The 24884-nt window shown below is 36.6% G+C and overlaps 1 protein-coding gene across 3 annotated transcripts in view; it reads right to left on the reverse strand.

The window, feature by feature from the left end:
- Positions 1–8878: 8878 nt before the first annotated feature.
- The window catches only part of LOC106072574 (putative N-acetylated-alpha-linked acidic dipeptidase), a 45894-nt gene continuing 29888 nt past the window's right edge, over positions 8879–24884 (reverse strand). For all 3 annotated transcript variants that reach the window (XM_056024883.1, XM_056024882.1, XM_056024881.1), the window contains 7 exons: positions 22769–22860; positions 21517–21607; positions 20654–20743; positions 14867–15032; positions 13227–13308; positions 12164–12256; positions 8879–9775 (listed from right to left, as the gene is read on the reverse strand). In XM_056024883.1, coding sequence (XP_055880858.1) covers positions 9574–9775; positions 12164–12256; positions 13227–13308; positions 14867–15032; positions 20654–20743; positions 21517–21607; positions 22769–22860 — 816 coding nt within the window. In that variant the 3' untranslated portion in view covers positions 8879–9573. The remainder of the gene's footprint in view (positions 9776–12163; positions 12257–13226; positions 13309–14866; positions 15033–20653; positions 20744–21516; positions 21608–22768; positions 22861–24884) is intronic.

Genomic DNA, 24884 nt, shown 5'->3' on the forward strand with positions numbered 1-24884 from the left:
GAAGTTCATACCATTTCGCAAGAATATCGCTGTTTTTTTTTAGTGCGGCCTTGCCACAGTATGTCTATGATAATGTGCAATTATCTTTGGTGAAGGTGTTCAAGAAGTCTTAGTTGCTTTCTATAAAGTACTCATGTCTCAGATCCACAAATTAGGGTTGAGATAGCCACTATTTGGTAGACACTGATTTTTGTAGACAGGCGGAGCGATTTATTTCACGACATTCTCGCTTGGAGGCTTGATCATATATCAACCTCCCTTTAAAGCAAAGCGTCATTTGATACTATGCTTCCCAGATATGTGAAGTTAACTATCACGTTAAGGGATGTCTATGCGAGGTGATCTTTGGCTGAGCAGGTTTTATAGGGTGACCTCTGTAACATAACATCTGGAACATGATTTCCCCGAACTTTCATAAGCCCAGCGCTAATTCTAGGTGTAAATCATTAAATTAAACCATTATAACTTATAATAGGGTTCCCGTGGTCTCCTTGTTTTCAAGGAGCTCCTGGAAATCTCCTGAAACTCATAAAAATGTCCTTAAAATAGACAAAATTGTCATTTTGGGGTGTCAATCAATATGGTAAACGCCAGTCCTACTCGTGATATAAACAAAACGGCATCGTCAGCTTTCATTTAATAAAAATGTAATGCAAATGTAATGCAAATACGGATTTATTTTCTAATCAAAATCTTTATTTTCACTTATTATCCTTATCCCTACCCTTACTGGTCCGCTCGTAATCCATTTGACATAGGGCCCCGCAAATGTTAGGGCCGGCCCTGGTTGTGCAAGTAAGGCATAGATAAGCTGTGTTATGACCATTTCCTATGTTTTGGTATGGGACAGTAGACTTCGAAGCTTAAACACATTGCAATAATTCACCAGCAAAATAATAACAAAGTAAAAGCTACCTACGGGTGTAAGCAATTAAGGTGTAAACAATTTATAAAGCCTTTAAAACACAATAACTAATCATACATAAAGATATTTAATTTCATTATTTTTTTCCATAGTTTCATAATGGATCAATGTACAATACGATGGTGCGCAAATGTTTGATTACGCCAATTGAATCATTAAAACTTTTTCTTGTTTGCGAAGAAATGTCTTAGTGTACTGCTGTGAGCCTAGTGACGTAAGCGGTGTCAAGTTTTTTTTTCCCATTGACGTCATATAGAAAATTTCATTCATAAAACATTCTAGCCAAAATTAATTTTTCGATAATGATCCATTTTCAAACCGATATAACGGTCGACCTCGAGTTTTCCCGATGTGGCAAATGAGTTGAGAATTTTTTTCTCACTATTATGCACATACCGTGAACTTTTAAAGAAAATCGTTAGAGCCGTTTTCGAAATAAAATTTATAAATATACATACATACATACATACATACAAGAATTGCTCGCTTAAGAGTATAGGATAAAATTTATAAATATATATACATACATACATACATACAAGAATTGCTCGCTTAAGAGTATAGGATATATATATATATATATATATATATATATATATATATATATATATATATATATATATATATATATATATATATATATATATATATATATTATTTCGAAAACGGCTCTAACGATTTTCTTTAAAATTGCAAGGTACGTGCATATTAGTAAGAAAAAAATTCTCAACTCATGGGCCACATTGGGAAAACTCGAGGTCGACCGTTATATCGTTTTGAAAATGCCTCTTTATCGAAAAATTAATTTTGGCTAAAATGTTTTATGAATGAAAATTTTCCGTGACGTAAACGGGAAAAACGCTGCTTACGTCACTAGGCTTATCGCAGTACACTAAAATATTTCTTTGCAAACAAGAACGAGTTTTAAAGAATCAATAGGTCTAATTAAACATTTGCGCACCATCTTATTGTAGATTGATTTATTATTTGAACTGTGAAAGAGAATTAATGAAATTAAATGTGCCGATGTATGATTAGTTATTGTGTTTTGAATTCTTTATAAATTGATAACACTTGAATTGCCTAGAGCGGTGTAGATACCTTGTACTTTGTTGTTTATTTTGCTGGTGACCTTCAGCTGTTCTATTTCAGTTAAAGAAAGTTGGCGCCTGGTCTTTTAAGCGTTTCGGTATTACGTCGTCCACTTTTTTAGCTCACCAAAAAAAGACTGCCTTTGGCATGCGTTCGTCTGAGATTCGTCTTCCATACAGGATACCGCTCTGTCCAGCGTAACTGACGGACTTAAAGAATTACCTCTATTCAAAGGCCCCGAATACACATTTGAGACCAAAGAAAATCTGCTGCCGATAACAGAGGCAGACGCGAAAAGAAAATCTTAATCGACCACCGGTTGACAATGGTTATGCTTGCCCTGGATGTGGCAAAATATATAGGTCACAGCTGGGGTTGTGTAGCCACAGGAAATACTGCAATCCTCATTAATCTTCGGAATCGAAGACAAGCCTTATTATTATTTTTTTTTGCTGTTGAATTATTACCATGTGTTCGTGCTTTGTGTCTACTGTCCCGTACCAAAACAAAGGAAATGGTCATAACAAAGCTTCTCTACTCCTTACTTGCTCACACTGAACAAGATATCTAGCCAGCGGCCAACGAGTTGCGTACGCTGCAGCCTCTTTTTATTTAACTATAAACCTCGGTAAAAAGCTTGGGGTTAGGGCCAGGAGAGATCTGAATGGATGGATGTGTAGAAGCAGGCCATAGCACCACTAGGATGGATGGATGTCAAAAGCCGGTATGAACTTCTTATAGTCCGACAGTCAGGCTGGGCAGGGCACGTATCAAGTATGGGTAATGAGCATATTGTTTGGCGTAACAGAGGTGCCCCACGGAAACGTTTCTTTAGAAAACTAATGCGATGATTTAAGTCTAATAAGAAAAAATACGCCATTTTACTTTGTCACTAAGTGCATGTTTTACCCTATAACATAGAGAAGTTACACTGCAAAGACTTTCTTCCAAGCCAATAATAGTAAGCCTACAATAGTTTTACGCAAAAATGGATTGTAAAACTATAAGACGGGCGTGAGCTGTAGTTTGTCTAGACTGTAGGAGGACTTAAACGACTTTAAATTTAATCGACATGTACAATTAGGCCTACAATTAGAACTAACAGAACACTAAAGCAACTCTTCAGATTAGTAGTCTTTATACGATCGTTCATTTTCGTAATTACAAGAATATTCCCCAAATGACTTCGGGTATATAACCTTCCGAAATTATTTAACAGAGCGAGGTTCGGCCACCTGGTACAAAAATATTCTCAAAGTGACTTCGGGTATATATCCTTCCTTAACAAATTATTCATCCGAGCGAGGCTCGGTCACCTGATATTAATAATAAAATAAGGCTTGTCTTCGAGTCCGAAGATTAGTGAGGAATGCAGTATTTCCCGTGACCGCGCAGCCCCAGCTGTGACCTACATATTTTGCCACAACCAGGGCAAGCATAACCATTGTCCGCAGGTGGTCAATTTAGATTTTCTTTTCGCCGTCTGCGTTTGTCCTCGGCAGCGGGTTTTCTTTTGGTCTCAAATGTGTATCCCGCGGCCTTCGTGAGTGACCTCCAGCTGTCTCGTTCTGAGGCCGCATGCAACCAGGTGCTCTCTTGCGCTCCATCATGGACATACGGTGGCAAGACCGCACTACGAACAGCGATGTCCTTGCGAACGCCGGTATGGACAGTATAGAGGGACTTCTTATGGGCAGGGCACGTATCCCGTATGGGAGACGAACGTAAACCAAAGGCAGTCTTTTTTTGGTGAGCTAAAAGGTGGTTGACGTAACAAAGGCGCCCCAAGGAAACGCTTCAAAGACCAGCTAAGGCGTCAACTTACCTTAGCTGACATAGATGTAACGTTTACTCCAATGCTACCTTGGCTGACATAGATGTGACGTTTACTTCAATGCTACCTTGGCTGACATAGATGTGACGTTTACTTCAATGCTACCTTGGCTGACATAGATGTAACGTTTACTTCAATGCTACCTTGGCTGACATAGATGTGACGTTTACTTCAATGCTACCTTGGCTGACATAGATGTAACGTTTACTTCAATGCTACCTTAGCTGACATACATGTAACGTTTACTTCAATGCTACCTTAGCTGACATACATGTAACGTTTACTTCAATGCTACCTTAGCTGACATAGATGTAACGTTTAATTCAATGCTACCTTAGCTGACATAGATGTAACGTTTAATTCAATGCTACCTTAGCTGACATAGATGTAACGTTTACTTCAATGCTACCTTGGCTGACATACATGTAACGTTTAATTCAATGCTACCTTAGCTGACATAGATGTAACGTTTACTTCAATGCTAAATAAAGAGCCTACAACAGCCTCGAACAGTAGGCCTAGTTATAGCAGAAATAATAAGAATAATTGGCATTTTGTTCCATTCTGAAGATAAGGATGAGTGTGTTTTATATAACCCCTCAAAACCAGCTGAAACCTGCATATTTTGTCACATTTGATGAAAAGCCGTTGGTCGAATGGGGGGTGTCTATTTAAGTTTTCTTTTTGTCGTCTGCCATTTTTTGTTTTGAAGAGTTCTACTTATCAAGTCGTAAGAAATGTTATCAGATCCCAAATCTCCGGATCCTCTTCGCTGACCAGCGTGTCCGGCACACCTTTCAGAAATAACCCGTCTTCCCTTTTAATCTCCAATGGCTAAAGTGCCAATCAGCAGACCAACAACCAAACCAATCACAGCAGACAAAAAAAAAAAACGGAACGAAAATAAAGTTTGGGGCACTCACGGAGGCATACAGAGTTTCTTGGAGGAAACGTCATCCGACTGTAGCACGTCAATGCTGGTTGAATTCATTATAAGGTAGACATTAATAACAGAGTTTAATTACTAAAACATTGTTTAGTAAACAAGTTTGCATTGAAAGTATATTTGAGTTAGGAAAACCCGAGTTATGGAAGTATGAGAGTTTGTGTAATACAAACTCTAGGGCGGCCCCAGAGGCCAGTCGTACTCACACTGTCATGCTTCACAACACATCGCAAGTGATGTGTCCAGAGGAACGTCAGGAGCCGGTATAATTTTGGATCAGCGGCTATTAATGTAGGCATAATGCTGACTTTTACAGAAAAAGATACAGTGGAAAGTCCAAACACTAATTTTTTTATTTGCATATTAAATCATTGTTTGTTTTATATACTTCAAATACCTCTACAGAATTGAAGAAGATTACATCCTACTCCAAACGTCCCGCAGGACGACGTGACTTGGCGAGGGGGGGGATGGCTCGGTTCAAACTCGGAATGATCCTGACAACAGTCCAGAGCACATACCACACGACCAGGCATCCATATCTGGAAAATGCTTGAAATATTTCTTAATTTATTTGGTCACTTAAGTACTGACTTAATGTTAGAATACAAACGTTTGTTTGTTAAAAGTTTGACATGTTTCTGATGTTTTTTTCTGAGTGGAGGATAAGGTGACCAGATATTAGTGCAGCGAAAGCGGGACTCATGTCAATCTCGGAACGTAAATAGAACAGACCTAGTATCGGCACAATTTTCGTAAAAGTTTACGATTGCCGCTGCTACATCACTTTTTTTTAACCAACTCGCGTCCTCCAAATAATAAGTCGCATGCGTAATTCTTAGGCAAACAAAAGATACTTCAAGAGCACTGACATTCTGTTCATCAATAAACAGAACGTCTATAAGGAATATTCCGCAATGTTGGGTAGATCTACAAAGTGCAGGTACAATTCAGCATGGGTTTTCAAAGAACCTTTTGATAATGACGGGATCTCTTGTAAAAAGAGATATCATTTCAAATCAGGATATAATTTAAATAGTCTCTCCATCAAATGCTTTAGAGATAACCACCAGGTCTTTCCTTAGCCCAATTATTTTTTTTAAATATCCATTGAAAGGTTGAGCAAAGAATTTTATCATCAAAGGAAACAATTTCCCTTTAGTGCAGGCTCAAAGCACCCATGAAAGGTGACAAAAAACTGGGAATCACTAACCTGCTTCTTTACTTTGTTCATTATTTAGTAGCCAGACCTTTAGTAACAATTGGTTTTGATTCTTGCACACATGTATTTTGTATCATACATTTCTAAGCAATTTCATAGTGCAATCCACTGATAAAAAATTGTCATTATGGAAAACTGTATGATAGGCAAAAGTACCTTTAGCAGCTGCTAGTTGAACTAAAAGACAAATATTTAAATGTTGTAGGCTTACTAGAAGCTTCCAATTGAAAATTACAATCTGCATTCAGATGTTCGGGTTAATCCACATGTGCGACAGAAAACTGTGTCGACATTGTTAGCATCACACTCCACTGTGGTTGTTCATTTTTCTTGCCCTCTATAAACGGGAACTCTGCCTGTAGATTCCTATAAACTTAGATGTTCGTTTTGTATTCGACATTTCTTACCCTGTCATCCATTTGAACAGAAAGGAAAGTCAAGTCAAGGAATACTGTATGCTGGGATTGATTCACAGAATCAGCGAGAAACAAGAGGAATAACAAAATGCCAACAGTCGAAAGAAAACGTGCTGACGTCAGTTTCTGAGAGGAAGCCAGAAAGCAGCAAACTTAAAGCTTTATCATAAGTCTTTAACACAGGAGCCTGCTAAGCAGAGAACATCAAATAGAGACCAAGAAGGAAACGCCGCAAGGCGGAACTTTTAAGTTACTAGTCAAAAGATTAAGATTTTAAAATAAAAGTGTGACATTGATCGACTTTTTTAAAAATGAAAACGGGACATTGGCCGTCCCGCCCGGACATTTTATGAAAAGCATGACAGTCGGTCCAATGCGGGACTGTCACGCCTAAATCAGGACCATTTGGTCATCTTATTGAAGATTGGGGGTGGGGGGTAGGCCTATCACAAGGTCTCAAAGTCTTCAAAGAAATTAATTAATCATTTTCAAAACTCCCATAGACTGTTGATAACTTCTATCAACATAAAGTCAACCATTGGTCTTAAAAATCCCATTATAAAGAAAACTTAAGTATGTGCCACATGCTTCACTGCACCTATGAATGATGATTACATGCACAAAGGCAGCGACCACATTTTAATGAGAGAAAATGTAATGAAATAAAGAACTGCATGACCAGGGCACATACATACTATGACATCATATGTATTCATTATTCATTGTTTTAACTCTTCACTTCTCTTATGTATTTACTACACTCTTAAAGAGCATTCTAATTCTAATAAGAATGTAGACCTGCCTGTTGAAAACTTATTTAAATTAGTTTTTAACTCTCGTTTAGATGTCTCAATTTAGTCATAGTGACAGTAGAACTTCATTCAACATTTGTTACAAGATACATGTCAGGTATTCAGTTATAAAATGTTCCATGTTTGTACATGATATAGATTCTAATCTCGTCTTGAAAACGAGCCGGGCATGAAGCTAACAAAATTTGTAACTGGGCATCACATTTTGACAACGTGATGAAAATCTATACTTAAAAGACTTGAACCATAGACCATGCATAGACTTATATATTATATCTAGACTGGAAACCAGAAACAAATTCTTACCCGCTATGGATCGATTCACAGACCTATGTAGGCTATATAGATTTTTATGTACGTAACTCTTTTTTCAAGCTCTAAGGGAAATCGCCCAAATCAATCTTTTCTGTCTTAGAAAAGTAATGATCTTTAGTTTTCAAAGTTTAGAAATAATGCAAAATCATTTCTCGGATTTTCTTTATAATGGGCTATTAATCACAGAACTATATAGTCACGTTAATATATGAGACAAAGTCATTTCCTGTTAGTTTCCATTGAGATAATGTTTCAAAAATCCTAGATCGAAATAATTCATGTCTGTTGATTTTAATCATCTTATGTACATTTAAATAGATTGATTTCCTAGATCTTTCTAGATTATGTATCTAAAAATTGCAAAATAATAAATATGAGACAAGAGTACTCTTATTTTTGATGATTAATTAGGCCTACATAGGTTAGGGTTGAAAAAAAGCTTTACTTCTTATAACTACTTTACAAAACAACTCATTGTTTCAACTGTTAAAAAAATTTGAGGACAGTTTTTGTAGTTTTAAAAGATCAACATGTCCAGTGTAAATACAATAGGCCTTTATATAAGTCAATGACTTGAACATTAAAATTGAATTTTGGAGATTAATCCTTCTTTCCTTAGTTTTATTCTTTGGATTAAAAAAAATGTTTTTAAAAGAAAAAAAAATAATTAGAAAACGATCCATATAATATAATGTACAAAATATTGCGCAATCAGAACAAATACGTGGCAAGTTTTGGTCGCAGCTTTGGATGTTAAATATAAATTGATTTATAAAATCCTAGCAACCAAATCGCGATTTTTGGTAAATTATAAAAAGACTTTTAAGTAAAAATGATTGTTCTTGGTCTAAAATTGTGAAGTGTTTAGGCCTATTTCCAGTGTATATCTTCTAGAATGCAAAATGCTATTTTCCAAACTCCTCTGTCAAAATTCTATTGGGGTTTAGAATTACCTTACATTTATTTGGTGAAAAGTAATAGTCACACTTTCTAAATATTTGTATGCAAAGTGTAAGCACATTTCTTACACATTTTAAAGTCTGTTCAATAGTTCGTAAAATGCTAAGATAGTAGGCCTAAATGTAGAGCCAATGAGCCAATGTCACCTTAGACAGTCAGGCTTGATCTTCATTGTCCTACTTTTGTGGACATTAAGCTGTCCATTAAGTAAAGTGTTGGTAAACGTACACATCGTAGGCTGCATAGCATTTAAGAATTACAACGATAATAAAAGAGATTTACTAAAACAAAGAAAGAGATTTAAACAAAGAAATTTACGAAGACAACGAAACAATCAAGAAACGAAAGCCCGCAAATAATTAAAAAAGGAATTTGAAATTCTTTATATTTTTATATTAATACATCAATACAAAATCAAAGGGCACTTTTAAAAAAATCAAGCAAATTATCAATAAACAAACTAGATTCAGATGTTTGTTTATATGGGGAATATTGCAGACATGTAACAGGCATAGCGAAAAGTAAAAAATGTGTATTTTTGAAAATGAGCTATACATATAATAATAGTCATAATTTAATTTCATAGCAATTGAACCAACATGTAGACTGAAGGCGCCATGAGAACATAACAAAATACAAAGCTCATAAGAAAGATTGATTTAAATACTGTATGAACAGGGAAGTCATAAAATCATGGATCTTTTTGTTTAGGATATCGTAAGGACTGGTCAGACTAAAGTGGATGCTGTGGTCGAAGGCAACTGATACGTTCGTAAAATGTTGTCCACACATTTATGAAAGAAAACTGTAGAAATCAGTTTTGAATACGATCTATTTTTTTTTAAAGAGAATGTCTCCCGAAGTCTAGTTTTGTTTGCACTACATTAAAAGAATACACAAGTGCCTTTCATTTTGGCTGTGTCATCATAACTGTCCACTGTTGGACAGGAAGAGGTCAGTCTAATGATGACGTTTATGGAAAGGAGTGACCATTTGTCCACAATGTCTAAGACAGACGATTTCTTAAAGAGTCCTAAAAGTCACGTGATTGTTATAAAGTTTCAGACATGAAGTTCGTGACGTCACGCAACATGGCGCCAGCTGATTGGATGGTCTGCAAGACGACAGAGAAATGTTGTTTAACTTTTTCCCATCTCTCCGGCTCTGTGCCGATCTTAAACATCAGGTCCACTAGTCCAGGGAAACTGCTTCCGGCGTAAGAATCGTGGTCACTTTCTGCGAATATCAAATGTCTGAAACGACAGGTAAGTAAGTTAAACAATGTTTTTTGTGCAGCATAAGGAATGACTCGCTAAATCATGCATAATGCATTCTTTACATTAAAAACATTGTTTTGCTTGTTGATTAGGGATAAATCGTTACAAGGCGATTGTACATAATTAGATTGTTCTTTTATATTATGTGGACACAGAGACACGTACTTTTCTGTAGATTGACAAACTGAATTCAATTATTCAAAAGTTTCCAGTGGGATAAATTGATGAAAGCTTTTACTTTAATTTCATCCTGTTTCCCGAAAAAAAAAGAGAATGTTTCCAGGTTGAGATATTTCGCAATCCTTTTGGCAGCAAGTTGCCTCGACGGTCCAAGAAGTAAATATCAAGTAGTCACTTACAGGTTTGATAGAATACAGCCAACTTCCTTCCTAAAGCGAACATACATAACTAGTAATGGCAACTCTAAACATGTTACCATCGATGTGATGAGAACCTCAAAGCTCAACGAAATCTCGAACAATTTGCGAAGTTTTGGAGAGGTTGTGAGGTGTGGAGTGGTTGTGAGGCTGTAGTGGTTGTGAGGTGTGTAGTGGTTGTGGGGTGTGGAATGGTTGTGAGGTGTGTAGTGGTTGTGTGGTGTGTAGTGGTTGTGGGGTGTGGAATGGTTGTGAGGTGTGTAGTGGTTGTGTGGTGTGGAGTGGTTGTGAAGTGTGGAGTGGTTGTGAGGTGTGGAGTGGTTGTGAGGTGTGTAGTGGTTGTGAGATTTGTAGTGGTTGTGAAGTGTGGAGTGGTTGTGAGGTGTGTAGTGGTTGTGAGGTGTGTAGTGGTTGTAAGATTTGTAGTGGTTGTGAAGTGTAGAGTGGTTGTGAGGTGTGGAGTGGTTGTGAGGTGTGGAGTGGTTGTGAGGTTTGGGGTGGTTGTGAGGTGTGAAGTGGTTGTGAGGCTGTAGTGGTTGTGAGGTTGCAGTGGTTGTGAGGTGTGTAGTGGTTGTGGGGTGTGGAATGGTTGTGAGGTGTGTAGTGGTTGTGTGGTGTGTAGTGGTTGTGAGGTGTGTAGTGGTTGTGGGGTGTGGAATGGTTGTGAGGTGTGTAGTGGTTGTGGGGTGTGGAATGGTTGTGAGGTGTGTAGTGGTTGTGGGGTGTGGAATGGTTGTGAGGCTGTAGTGGTTGTGGGGTGTGGAATGGTTGTAAGGTGTGTAGTGGTTGTGGAATGGTTGTGAGGTGTGTAGTGGTTGTGTGGTGTGTAGTGGTTGTGAGGTGTGTAGTGGTTGTGAGGTGTGTAGTGGTTGTGAGATTTGTAGTGGTTGTGAAGTGTAGAGTGGTTGTGAGGTGTGAAGTGGTTGTGAGGTGTGTAGTGGTTGTGAGGTGTGAAGTGGTTGTGAGGTGTGGAGAAGTTGTGAAGTGTGGAGTGGTTGTGAGATCTGAGTGGTTGTGAGGTTCGGAGTGGTTGTGAGGTGTGGAGTGGTTGTGAGGTGTGTAGTGGTTGTGAGGTGTATAGTGGTTGTGAGGTGTGGAGAAGTTGTGAAGTGTGGAGTGGTTGTGAGGTCTGAGTGGTTGTGAGGTGTGGAGAAGTTGTGAAGTGTGGAGTGGTTGTGAGGTCTGAGTGGTTGTGAGGTCTGAGTGGTTGTGAAGTGTGGAGTGGTTGTGAGGTCTGAGTGGTTGTGAAGTGTGGAGTGGTTGTGAGGTCTGAGTGGTTGTGAGGTCTGAGTGGTTGTGAGGTCTGAGTGGTTGTGAGGTGTGGAGTGGTTGTGAGGTCTGAGTGGTTGTGAGGTCTGAGTGGTTGTGAGGTCTGAGTGGTTGTGAGGTGTGGAGTGGTTGTGAGGTGTGGAGTGGTAGCGAGTGTTGGGTTGTTTCGAGGTTTGGAGTGCTCCTAAGTAATCAAATGTACAAAAACTTTTTTTACAGAAAATATGATTCTGGGTTAAGAAAAAGATTTTATTGGAAAGTTAATTTTTGGATGGGAGGAAGTGATACCATTAGTTCATAGCATGAGGTGACACGTACCCGTATGATGTCTCTGCGTTTCCGTATAAACTTTTTTTCATAGGGGATCTCATTCAAAGTGTGTTGAGTCTTTTGAGCGCAGTCTCATGGCCTCCGGGAAATCTTTTATAAAAACAGATAACTGGCTGGTCGTGAAGTAGACCATACTCGTCGGACTATGATGTTCCCAAGTTCAAACTCTACCCACTTCCCCTGCCATCCTGCAGGAGGTTTGGGCAAGGATATGAGGGTTTTTTTTTTCTTTGAAGGAACTTCTGAACCTTATAAATTAAACAAACACTTCCCCCCCTCCTTTTTAGAAAATCAATGAAAATATCCAGCAACACCGAAGACACTAATAGCGTGTGTATCGTAAAACACAAGGGCAAGTAACTCCCAAACACAAGGGCAAATAACTTACTTTTTCTTAGGTCTACCAGGGAGACCCTCTGGCTCCAGAAAAGCTCGCTCAAGTAGCATGATTTGGTCGTTTACAGTACGTAGAGCAAATGGACTGGAGAAAGTTAGGTACTGTTTTAGCACATATCTATCTATCTATCTATCTATCTATCTATCTATCTATCTATCTATCTATCTATCTATCTATCTATCTATCTATCTATCTATCTGTTTCTAATCTAATATAATCCATCCATCCATAGATCTCTTTCTCTCTCTCTCTCTTTTTTTCTCATGTACCACTAAGATAATTGAAGTGTTGAAATGAAGTGCAGTATCCAGGGCCGGTCTTAGGCCACTGCAACATATGCGGTCGCAGTGGGCCCCGCTCTTTCATAGGCCCCGCGCGATGCCAATTCTAAGTGTAAATTATTAAATTAAACCATTTTAACTTTACTAAAGCGTTCTTAAAATTCTCCTGGAATTATAAAATAAAAGAAAAAGTCATGAAAATCTCCTGAAATTATTAAAATCTTCTTAAAACTGATGAGAATCTCCTTAAAAATGACAAAATTGTCATTCCGGGGTGTCATTCAATAATCCTACTCGCGATTTAAAAAAAAAATGGCATTGTCAGCTTTCATTTAATAAAAATATAATAAGCCGAATTTTAACCAAAACAAGAAGTTCAAATACTTAATTAACTTTTATTGTCACTGGCATACAATTACAGATATAAATCTATCTCGACTTCTGAGAAAAAAAAAGATATTTTGCAAGTCGATAGTAAATCTAAAAGGCAGATCCATAGTGGCAGATTTGAATGTTTATCGGCTTTTTGTTGGAAAACTACTATTTACTGTAAAGTAAATGTAAAGTTAATTTGACAGTGATTATGTACTTAGTAAAGTATAAATACAATGCAAAGGCGACTTTATTTTTGAATACATAATCTTAATTTCCACTTATTTCCTTATCACAACCCAAATTAGGCCCCGCGCAATCCGTTTCGCATAGGGCCCCGCAACCTGTAGGACCGGCCCTGACAGTATCTATTGATGGTTGTGTGTCAAACTGTCACTCACTTATTTTTATTCACAGATTTGAGTCTTGTTTCAAAGTCATGTACATCTTTAGTGAAGTTTTGTATCACTATCTCTAACATATCTGTGACAAAACACATTTCTAAAATTAAGATGTAGATAAATAGAGGGAAGCAACTGTTGCGTCTATTAAAAATGTTACAAGTAAACCATATTTCTTGCCAATGCAGACAGACAAACAGACAGACAGAAGGTTTGTTTTCAATAGTGCAGTATGAAGAACTATTTGTCTGGTTCATCGAAAATGTGTGTTTATGTGAGGGTGGAAAATAAAAACAAATGTGACATTGAATTCAAACGACTACCAACAACAAGTAAGATAGAGACAAGAAAAATATAAACAAGAAAATATATATATTACAAATACAAATTGCACTATTATTCCAATTAAACGTATCAATTAGTTTTGATCAGTCATGTAATTAAATTTGTAATAGACTAACAATAAAAAAGCAGTTATACAAATTTACAAAAAGGAGAAACGACCTGAATTGGAACTCATGGCTCAAGCCTTCACTCGCCAACACGGCAACCACTCTGCTAATGGAGAGCTTACGAACATGGACGATTGTTTCTAAAGTATCATCCTATTTTTCAGGATTGTGGTCACTAAGAATCAGACGACGACCTATAAAGGGGACTAATTCAGCTTATACCAACACTTCAGTCAATTACCATTTCTTCTGCTTGTTTGAGAAAGCAAACAAAATTTATTACCAATAGTTAATTAACTAATTGGTTATTTTTTTTTAACGGATCCATGTGTTGTAGGTAAAAGAAATAGTTGTGCAAAAGTTTAGCTTGATTCGAGATTGGATGTGGGAGAAATAACGTGTACAAACTTCTCTCACAATCTCGGATCAAGATTAAATTTTAAACTATTTATTTTACCTAAAAAAACATGAATCACAATGAATCAATTAAAAGATTAACCAATCAGTCAATTTTTATTGGTAATTCATTATTTTTATATAGAATAAGGATGATAACTTCTACAATATATATAGCTGCAAGAGCGGAACTCTCCCCCTTATACAAGCTTTGTTTTTTAGAAAATGAGTGTGTAAAGGTAGATATATTTGTTTGTACAAGATTTGTTAGACATATACACTACACGGGTAAATGGTAGAGAAATAAGTTGTCTTCATCGCCGTTAAAGAGTACATGTCTCTTCTATTTGCGCATTACTGTCTAGTTACAGAGTACTGACCGTAGTTGCATGGTACTGTCTAGTTACAGAGTACTGACCCTAGTTGCATGGTACTGTCTAGTTACAGAGTACTGACCGTAGTTGCATGGTACTGTCTAGTTACAGAGTACTGACCGTAGTTGCATGGTACTGTTTAGTTACAGAGTACTGACCGTAGTTGGCATAATTGCATGGTACTGTCTAGTTACAGAGTACTGACCGTAGTTGGCTTAATTGCATGGTACTGTCTAGTTACAGAATACTGACAGTAGTTGGCATAATTGCATGGTACTGTCTAGTTACAGAGTACTGACCGTAGTTGGCATAATTGCATGGTACTGTCTAGTTACAGAATACTGACAGTAGTTGCATGGTACTATTTTCATAATACTGACAGTAGTTGCATGGTACTGTCTAGTTACAGACTACTGACCGTAATTACTGAGATTTGACTTGAGTGATGCCCCATAGTCTTTGTCCAGTTCTTTCCTCAAAGTCTCCAGGCCAGCAGCGTAGTTGGAGACGTTGAATGGAAGAATTAGTGAATCCGCCAGTCGTCTGGACATCTCTCCACTCAGTTGAGCAATAGCAGCGTGGAACTGGAGACAGTGGACAAACACGTGGACAAGGACTAGTTCAGTTAGGGTCTTGTTTTCATTCATAAAAGTAATATGGGAAGGAAATGAGTTTACTTCTGCATTAGTTGCTATCAGAATGATTGCCTATTAGTGATGGGCAAAAGTTAACTAAAAAGTTAGAAACTTGTAGTTTAACTAAACAAAAATTAGTTAAGGCCATTGTTTAACTAGAAAAAAAAAGTTTAGTAGAAATCGTAGTTTAATTATTTTTTTTTTAGTTACTAACTAAAAAATTTAATTAAAATTTGTAAAACTTTTCAACATATGGTCAGGGTTGAAACGCACTCCCTGTTTTCTGGTCATGTGATATTAATAACTTTGGTTATAAAAAAAAATGATGCAGTTAACAACTATTTAGACAGTCTGCACTTGAAGATCCTGGTAGAAGTTAAGGGAGTAAATATTTGCACTTGAAAGTAGCAGAATTATAAAATGTTAAACATTTTTTGCCAAAAGCTTCTATGCAGTATTATGAATGAGATTGTTCCGAATTTTTTGTGAGCCACGTGGAGGTGTTTAATTTCTGTTTCTAGTGGGAATCTGATGAGTGAGTTAGGTCAATATTTAGTGGTTGTAATCAATTCATTTGTGGCAAACAATAATTTTTTTTTAACTGCAGGAACATCAATACACCCTTTTATAGTCTTAAGACTTATTATTGAGATATATTAAGTTTAAATCAACAGCTAGGCCTATATATATCTAAAAGCATTAGGGTAACCAACTCTAGAAAAAAAAAACTTAATCCACACCCTCTCTGACCATAAAGTAAATAGACTGTCCAACTGATTTTAACAACCTGATCAGCTAGACATACACATGACCACATGTAGGCCTAGTGTACTGCACTGGCGGATCCAGGGGGGGGGGGTAGGGGCGATCGCCCCCCCCCCCACTCGGCCGACCCCCCCCCCCCGAAGGGGGGGGGGCGGACGAACTTTAGTATAGGATTTACACAATTTGTATACGAATTTATTACTTATGTTAAAAATATATACTAATTATTTATATTTCAACCTATTTTTAGATTATTTCGCCCCCCCCCTCTAGTATGTTGGCCGATTTGGTGGGGTCGGGAGGGGGCGATGGTATCAATCCCGCCCCCCCTCCTTAACTTTCGAGTGGGGGGGGCGGTCCAATTTATTGGTAGAAATCACAGCCTGCTAACAAAATCAATTAAATATCTATATCCTTGTAACTTGTTATTGATATTTTAACCGATCTTTATATTATGTCGTTCCCTGTTTGCCGATTGGTGGGGGGAGGGAACGAATACCTCTACTGCCCTTCCCACCTAAACCCTTTGAGTGGGGGGGGGGCGGTCCGTTTTTATTGAGAAATCATAGTTTGTGAACAAAATTAGTTAAATTAATATATAAATTTTATATTATGTCGCTCCCTTTCTGTCATTTTGGCCGATTCGGTGGGGTGAGGGGGGGGCGATTGCAAGTACTGCCCTCCCCACTCTAGCCCTCTGAGTGCTGGGGGGGGGGCGGTCCTATTTTTGTGGAGAATCATAGTTTGTGAATAAAATTAGTTGAATATCTATATAATATAAACTACGTATTGATATGTGACCCATTGTAAATATGTCGTACCACACTCTAATCTCAAATTGTATCATTAGAAAATTTAAATGAAAAAGGGTTGTACCAGGTGGGAGGGGCGATACATGCAATCGCATTTCCCCCATCGGACAAATCAATACTTTTTCTTTTTGTATTATAGTTAAGAAATTACAAAATTAAAAAATCTGTCACTAATATAATTTATATATACTATAAATTAAATTCTTATATCGAGTCGCCCCATACCTATTCTTTAATGCCAAATGCAATCTTTAGCAGAAATTAGTAAAGGAGCGAGGATTAATCGTTTTCACTCTACCGCCATTCCCATTTCCAGACAGAGTTTTTGTAATTTCACATGAAGTTATCATAAGTATTTTAAGAAAGACTTTGCATTGGAAAAGTTAGAATTCAAACGAAATTTTTCAGTATAAGAGTCATGATTGAGATGAGTTCTAGACTCAAATAACATTTTCATAGTCGCCTTTTCCCAACCTTTACTCAATCTGATATTTTTCTAGCTAAATAAATTTGGGACTATAACTCACAATTTATGCTAGAGTTTTCTTGAATACTATTTATCGAATAAGTTTTTTTTCGGCGGCGATCCTCAAAGCAAAAATCTAAATACGTGGGGTATCCTATCTTTTCAAGGAACAAATCGGTTTTATTTGCAATGTATTATGGGTCTATAAATTCAAATTAGAATATTTTTCAAGTACAACATTATTCGAAAGGTTGTTTTTTAATAGTATGAATAATGAGCTTCAGGTCAGGAGAATGCGTTTCTGCAGTGAAGAATGCAAGAAAACGCTTTTGGCGTCGGGGCTTCGCCCCGAACTCCATTTATGAGTAATGAGTTGTAGATGTCAGGAGAATAAGTTTCTGCAGAGAAGAATGCAAGAAAACGCTTTTGGCGTCGGGGCTTCGCCCCGAACTTCATTTATGGGTAATGAGTTGTAGATGTCAGGAGAATGCGTTTCTGCAATGAAGAATACAAGAAAACGCTTTTGGCGTCGGGGATTCGCCCCGAACTCCATTTATGAATAATGAGCTGTACTTGTCAGGAGAATGCGTTTCTGCAGTGAAAAAAGCAAGAAAACACTTTTGGCGTCGGGGCTTCGCCCCGAACTACATTGTGAAGAATGAGCTGTACTTGTCAGGAGAATGCGTATCTGCAGTCAAAAAAGCAAGAAAACGCTTATGGCGTCGGGGCGAAGCCCCGAACTCCATTGATGAATAATGAGTTGTAGATGTCAGGAGAATACGTTTCTGCCGAGAAGAATGCAAGAAAACGCTTTTGGCGTCGGGGCTTCGCCCCGAACTTCATTTATGGGTAATGAGTTGTAGATGTCAGGAGAATGCGTTTCTACAATGAAGAAAGCAAGAAAACGCTTTTGGCGTCGGGGCTTCGCCCCGAACTCCATTTATGAATAATGAGCTGTACTTGTCAGGAGAATGCGTTTCTGCAGTGAAAAAAGCAAGAAAACGCTTTTGGCGTCGGGGCTTCGCCCCGAACTACATTGTGAAGAATGAGCTGTACTTGTCAGGAGAATGCGTATCTGCAGTCAAAAAAGCAAGAAAACGCTTATGGCGTCGGGGCTTCGCCCCGAACTCCATTGATGAATAATGAGCTGTACTTGTCAGGAGAATGCGTTTCTGCAGTGAAAAAAAGCAAGAAAACGCTTATGGCGTCGGGGCTTCGCCCCGAACTACATTGTGAAGAATGAGCTGTACTTGTCAGGAGAATGCGTATCTGCAGTCAAAAAAGCAAGAAAACGCTTATGGCGTCGGGGCTTCGCCCCGAACTTCACCAGAGAACCTTATAGCGCTGCCCCAGTTGTTTTGTTTTTCGCCGAAGGTTGAGAAATGCTGCTTTTTTTATTCTCATATATATATATATATGTGTGTGCGTGTGTGTGCGCGTTTGTGTGTGTGTGTGCGCGCGCGCGCGCGCTGTATGCACGTTTATGCGTAGGGTTAGGGTTTACTGGGCGTTAGGGTTAGGGTTTGGAAAAAAATCGCCCCCCCCACTCCAAAGTTCTGGATCCGCTAGTGGTGTACTGTACGTGTGTAGTCGATAATACTGTAAGACTACCCTGTATTAAGCGTTATACAATAGTGTTTGCTTAATGTGGAGAGGTCAGACAAGAAAATAACATACTGGCGTGGCTAGTCAAGCATGTTCGTAGATATATCTTTACACTAAAATAGTTATACACCCTCCCTGCCCAGAAAGTAAATAGACAGTGTGTCCGACTGATTTTAACAACCTGGCCAGATAGACGTACACGTGTAGATCTATATAGTGTACTTAGTGTGCAGTGCATAATGACAAGATCACCCATTTATTTTCCCTTGCGCGTTTAACGGTTATGCAATAGTGTTAGTTGTATTTTTAGTGGTCAGACAAGAAAATAACACATCGGCATGGTTAGTCAAGCATGTATTTTACACTATAAAATAGTTGTACGGGTCAAATGTTTTAAAAACTCCAACGATTTCGTTTCTATTTCTTTAGTTACTAGATCTAAATTTGAAATTCTAACTTTATGTTATTTAATGAGATTTTAAACTTTACCAGTATAAGTGAGATTTTCCATTATATAATAAGTTAATATAACTTTTTTTTAAAAATAGTACCATTATTTTCTAAAGGTTTTAATTCAAGGCAAAAATACAAGCACACATATTTATTTAGACATTTTATTTTATTGTGCATAACGTTTATGTAAGAAATATAATCCTTAATACTGATTTTATTATAGGTAAATATTACTAGAATGTTAAAAGAATAAGATCGAACCGTAGGAATACAGTCGAATGATTATATCTATATAGGTCTAGTTCAACCCCGCAACCACCCCCCCCCCCCCAAAAAAAAAAAGTTTGTTATAGTTTAATTAACTTTCTTTAGTCTAGTTTAACTTTTGAAAGTCATGATAAACTAATAGTTGAACTACTTTATTTTAGTTGAAATCTAGTTTAACTTTTAAAAGTTAGTTTAGTTCCCACCACTATTGCCCATACTTCTAAACAGACCGGGTCCTCAATTAAAATCAAACGTGATAAAAAAAAAAGACCGAATTTGCCCATAATTGGAATACACATAAGTATAAGTATACACATGAAGTATAGTTACTCTACATATAAAGCGTACTCTTTAATTACGTCTATTATCTAGAATACAAGGTTTGATAAATAAATAATATCGTAATGAAATAACATCAGACCTAGTCCTAAATCTGTAATAACACGAACCACTGTGTATTCATACGCGATTATAAAGAAATTTTGTTACAATTATTTTTTTTTTTTAGATGTAGATGTAAGCAAAAAAGAAACAAAAAAACGCAAAAAAAAAAAAGGAAATTTCTTTCTTATAATAATCTCCCTTACATTTAGGTATTGTTTTTAAAGTGGAGCATTATTTATGTAACAAAAAAGGCTGACCATAGACATAAATAAATATAGACTGGAAGTAGGAAGTTATTTTTATTTGGGGGGAGTCAATATGTTTTATGTACTATATCTATGTGAAAAAAAAATGGCGGCGATTGAGCTATAAATTCTAGGACTAACATTTCAGCCAATATATACCTTTGATCTTTAGTTTTGAAAAGTGCAAAACTGCCATATTCCCAATATTTTGTCTTTGTTTTATAATCATAGACATAGGCAAATATATATAGGTTTGTGATGTGGATCTACACACTTATCTTTTCCCAAATATTTCCGATAATAATTTGTTCTTTATCGTCCAGTCTATATATATATATGTCTATGAGGCTGACATAATAAGTTTTGACAATAAAACTGTTCGCAATCAGAAAACAAAATGTAGCTGTTGCACCAGAACTTTGCAAGCTGCAAACAAATCTTGACATAGAATTTTCCACAGCTTTTCTAGCTTTGGAGATTTTTGCGAGATAAACCAATGGACGGACAGACTACACAAAACTAAAAGCGGCTAGTCGCTTTCGGGGGCCACTAAAATCTTTTAAGAAAACTCACCAGAAATTGTTGATCAAACTGTGACTTGACGATTGCAAACTTTTCATACTCTGTGTGGTACAAAGCGTAGTAAGCTATCTTGTATTTGTTCTGAATATAACAGACATAACATACTGTAGAGTCAAGTAAATGGAGAGACGCCTCACGGACAATGAATTCACTTACATTAAATAGGATTCTCTCTAAGTACTATATGTAAACATGTATTTTTATTTCCACATCCATAAAACTTATTATTATTATTATTTTACAATGCTTCTATCAACTCACTCTGTCTGGTACAATTTGTTCTACTCCTCCCACGCCATCCCGGATAAAGTTAAAACAATTATTTATTGTATTTATTTGTTTATTTATGAATCAGTAAACAAAATTAACAATTTGTTAATTTATTATTGGTAATTTTTTTTTGGTATTGAAAAAGAAAAATAACTGCTACTTATTGAGTTATGTGGATTTATGTGTGGAGTTATTTCCCTTTGTAGGTTCTATACAAGTCTTTTTTTTCCTACTTACCATTCTCGGGTGAAATTGTTTAGCACAGACAAAAAAGAGCTTATTCTTGCAGTATTGAGATATATGGAAGTGATTTTTATGATTATTTCCCTTAAACAAGCTTTGTTTAAAAAAAAATAGTTAAAAAAATATTTTGCTTGCTACTTCTGAACACTCACTTCGAGCTTACTTAGAAGTTAATTAAAGAAACATCTAGATTTATTCATTTTATTCTGAGAAGCCCATGCATTGAATTTGATTCAGTTTCAAGACTTGAAGTTTGGATTTTACTTCTTCTTCGTATATAATGCTATATCAGAATTATTTTGATTGTAATTGCAAGGGGAGTAACCAGTGAAGTGACTTACACTGTCGTAGGCGTAGCTCATGTCAAGGGCGGTAATACCAGCTCGCTGTAAGATAGGTGCAAAGTCACTCCCAGAGGCAGGAGTTGTAATTCTGTGGAGTTTAGAAGGAACAGCCTTTTGTTGTACACAACGGTAGTAAATGAATATTAAATAAAAGTTAAATAAAATCGACCAGACACGTATGACCATTTTCTAGATGGCAAAGATAAAGCTTATTAATTGTGAACATACTATGTGCATGACAGTACTAGGGAGGATTCCACTCTGCAGGAAATGGAAACATGCCCAAACGATATGACCAGGCAGCATCCATGTATTCCTCAACATCAGTCCATTTTCAACTAACATTAGCTATATATTTTTTTGCTTTTTTTCCCCCATACGTTTATAAATAATACCAGCCGGATGTGACCCGCGGGCCTTAATTGTGTATGCGTGATATAGTGCATTGGATTTAGATCTATGTCAAACATGGCGAGATGTTACCTTAACACTTTATAATTTTCACACGAAAATGAAAGTAGGCTATGAAAAACGGTTTTACCCGTTTAGCTGAAATATTCATAGCAATATATACATGTACTGTGAAAAACTTTGTTTAAAAAGTTTCGTTCTTCAACCGAGTAAAAATGTAGGTATTTTTACAAAGCTTATCAACTCACTCTGCCTGTCTGTCTCGAAAAAGTTTGTACACGTTATTTTTCCCACACACAATCTCAGATTAAATTGAACTTTGCACAATTGGCATAGACAAGACATAAATCAGTAAAAAAAATTAACCAATTAATCAATTAATTTTCTTATTGGTAATTGATTATTTTGTTTGATAGTGAATAAGGGTAATAATTTCTACATTACTGATGTATTTTGTCGTAAGTGTGGAGTTCTTTCCCTTAGATGAGCTTTTTTTTTTTTCAGGATTTTTATTTTTAGGGTCTTCAGCTTGTGGTAGGAATACTTTATGTATCTTAGGTTCAACGCTAGTATCTAAGGAACATTGAGGCCAACTTTTATCAACATTGATCTACTGGTTTTAATTTCTATTAGGGACATACATACTTACACCTTACAATTTGCTTGATATATTAGTTTATTAGAGGTTCTGATGCTGCGCACACACTTAATGTCAATGACATACATTTCCCTAGTTTGTACTCGTAGACATTACAGATTGATTTTTAAGAGACTTGAATGTCCCATCTATGTGTTATATATATATATGTAAAGTACAACAAAAAGTTCATTCACTTACAAAGGGAGACCAGAATTGTTAGTGACATGAAGCCATGTATCATAAACAGTTTTTCGCCCAGACTCAACTTCTTTAGGGTTAGGGTTTGGGACCTGAAATTATAAAGTGATAAGAATGTATTGCTGTACATTATGCTCAGCAGAAATGACAATAATCTAGTTTGTTTGTTTTTCATTGAAATAGTTGTCCAGCTGGCTAACACAAACATAATTGTTCTCTTTTTACAAAGCTTATATCAACTCACACTGTCTTTCTGTCTGTCTGGTAAAAAGTTTGCACACGTTAATTTCCCATAGCAAATCTCGGATCAAGCTGCAAATTTTGCACACTTATTTCTATTACCTGACAAAACAAAAATCAATAATAAAATTAACCAATTAGTTAATTAACTACATGTATTGTAAATTAATTATTTTGCTTGGTATTGAACTAGGGAAAGAAATTGTACTTGACTGTAATGGTAATCTAAGTTGAATTAGCCACCTTTATTCATTGTAGAGAGAAATAAGTCACATCACTTTAAAGTTTTAAAATAACAATAGATAGCTATAAAATCTTATTTCATAAGCATTTTGCTGGCACAGTGGTCATGTATTGGTTTGAGGAGGCTCGAGCCATTGAGTTCGAATTCAGGCCCTTCAACTTAAAAAAGTTTAAATGCATTTCAAAAGCGATCACGGTAACATTCACACAGATATCCCCCTCTTTGTCCCCTCACCCCTTTTCCAACTGGTCCAGACAAGTGATAGGATCATAGCGTAATGAGAAAGCTAAAAGCATGAAATTGGGCTAAAACAAAAACATTTGGTAAAAATATTTCATATCGCACATATTTATTATTGTTAGTCTAGATCAGGGGTGGGCAACCTTTTTCTGTCGAGGGCCACATAAAAAAAAATAAAATTAGGAATAATATATATGTATATATACATAGCAAAATACGCTAGCTAAATGTCTTTTAATTTACATGAATTACATTAAACATTTACATCTTTATTACAGTACCAATTGACGAATTACAAGGTTTATCAATTTCTGAAACTAATTTTAAGAATATTTTTTATATTTTCTTATAGTCTTTTTACATCACAATAATTCATCACAATAATTCAGCTGCACAGTTGTACTTAATGGGAAATATTTTACTGTTTACATTCGTGCATAATGTTCCGGAACTGGGGTGGAAATAGCTTACAAATTCTTATATTGTGATTGCTGTCAAATTACAGCCAGTCAGCATGACCTATTCCTAAACTTGATTATTTTCAAACAAAAGAAAAATACTTGTTCACAGATGTATGCGGACGCAAATAATGTAAAAAGTTTAGCATCAAGTTGTTTTTTAATGTGTGGAAATACAGCTTCTGGTACCCGTAAAACTTCTGCGGAATAACTGACTGGAACTTCACTTTAAGGTCATAATATGCTTCGAGGTATTTTCTCTGGAGATGAATCATCTGCTGCACTAGATGGTGAGGTGTGGATATTGAAAACTGGTTTCAAGTTCTTGACGTCTTAAAATTTGCTTTCAAATTCCAAAAGTTGTGTACTTTTCAACTATTTTACAAGACATAGCTTCACCGTTCAGGTAAGGAAAATGATAAAACCTGTTTTGACTTGCTTGCCTGCAGAAAAGGGAAAGTTTTGTTTGAAAAGATGCACATACGTTTCATGCGCAAGCAACCCATTGCAATACCTACGATGAAAAACACGATGTCTGTCCTCCACTTCTCATTAGAAATATTAGTAACAAAGTCACAGTCAATGTCCTTCAGGGGAACATACCAATGTCTTCCTTGAGATCCCATATTCTTCTGAACACCTTGCCCATGCTAACCCAACGGATACTACTGTGGTACCGAACATGAAAATGTTATGTTTTCACATCTTAAGACTAAGACTAAGACTGCTTTATTGATCCTTATGGAAATGTGTTGTGATTACAAGGCCAAGGGCTCTTGTCTTATATAAAGACAACTGAGTAAAACAGATTTTTAATAAATTAAAGATCTTCAAGCACTTATCGGAACTGCCTGTGGTTAAGACCCCTAGCTCTGATAAGTTTGATCGCTGAGATAATCGGATCCATAATTTGTTTGATATTCAATGCAGCTTT

Source organism: Biomphalaria glabrata, chromosome 3 (assembly GCF_947242115.1).
Source record: "Biomphalaria glabrata chromosome 3, xgBioGlab47.1, whole genome shotgun sequence".
NCBI lineage: Eukaryota > Metazoa > Mollusca > Gastropoda > Planorbidae > Biomphalaria > Biomphalaria glabrata.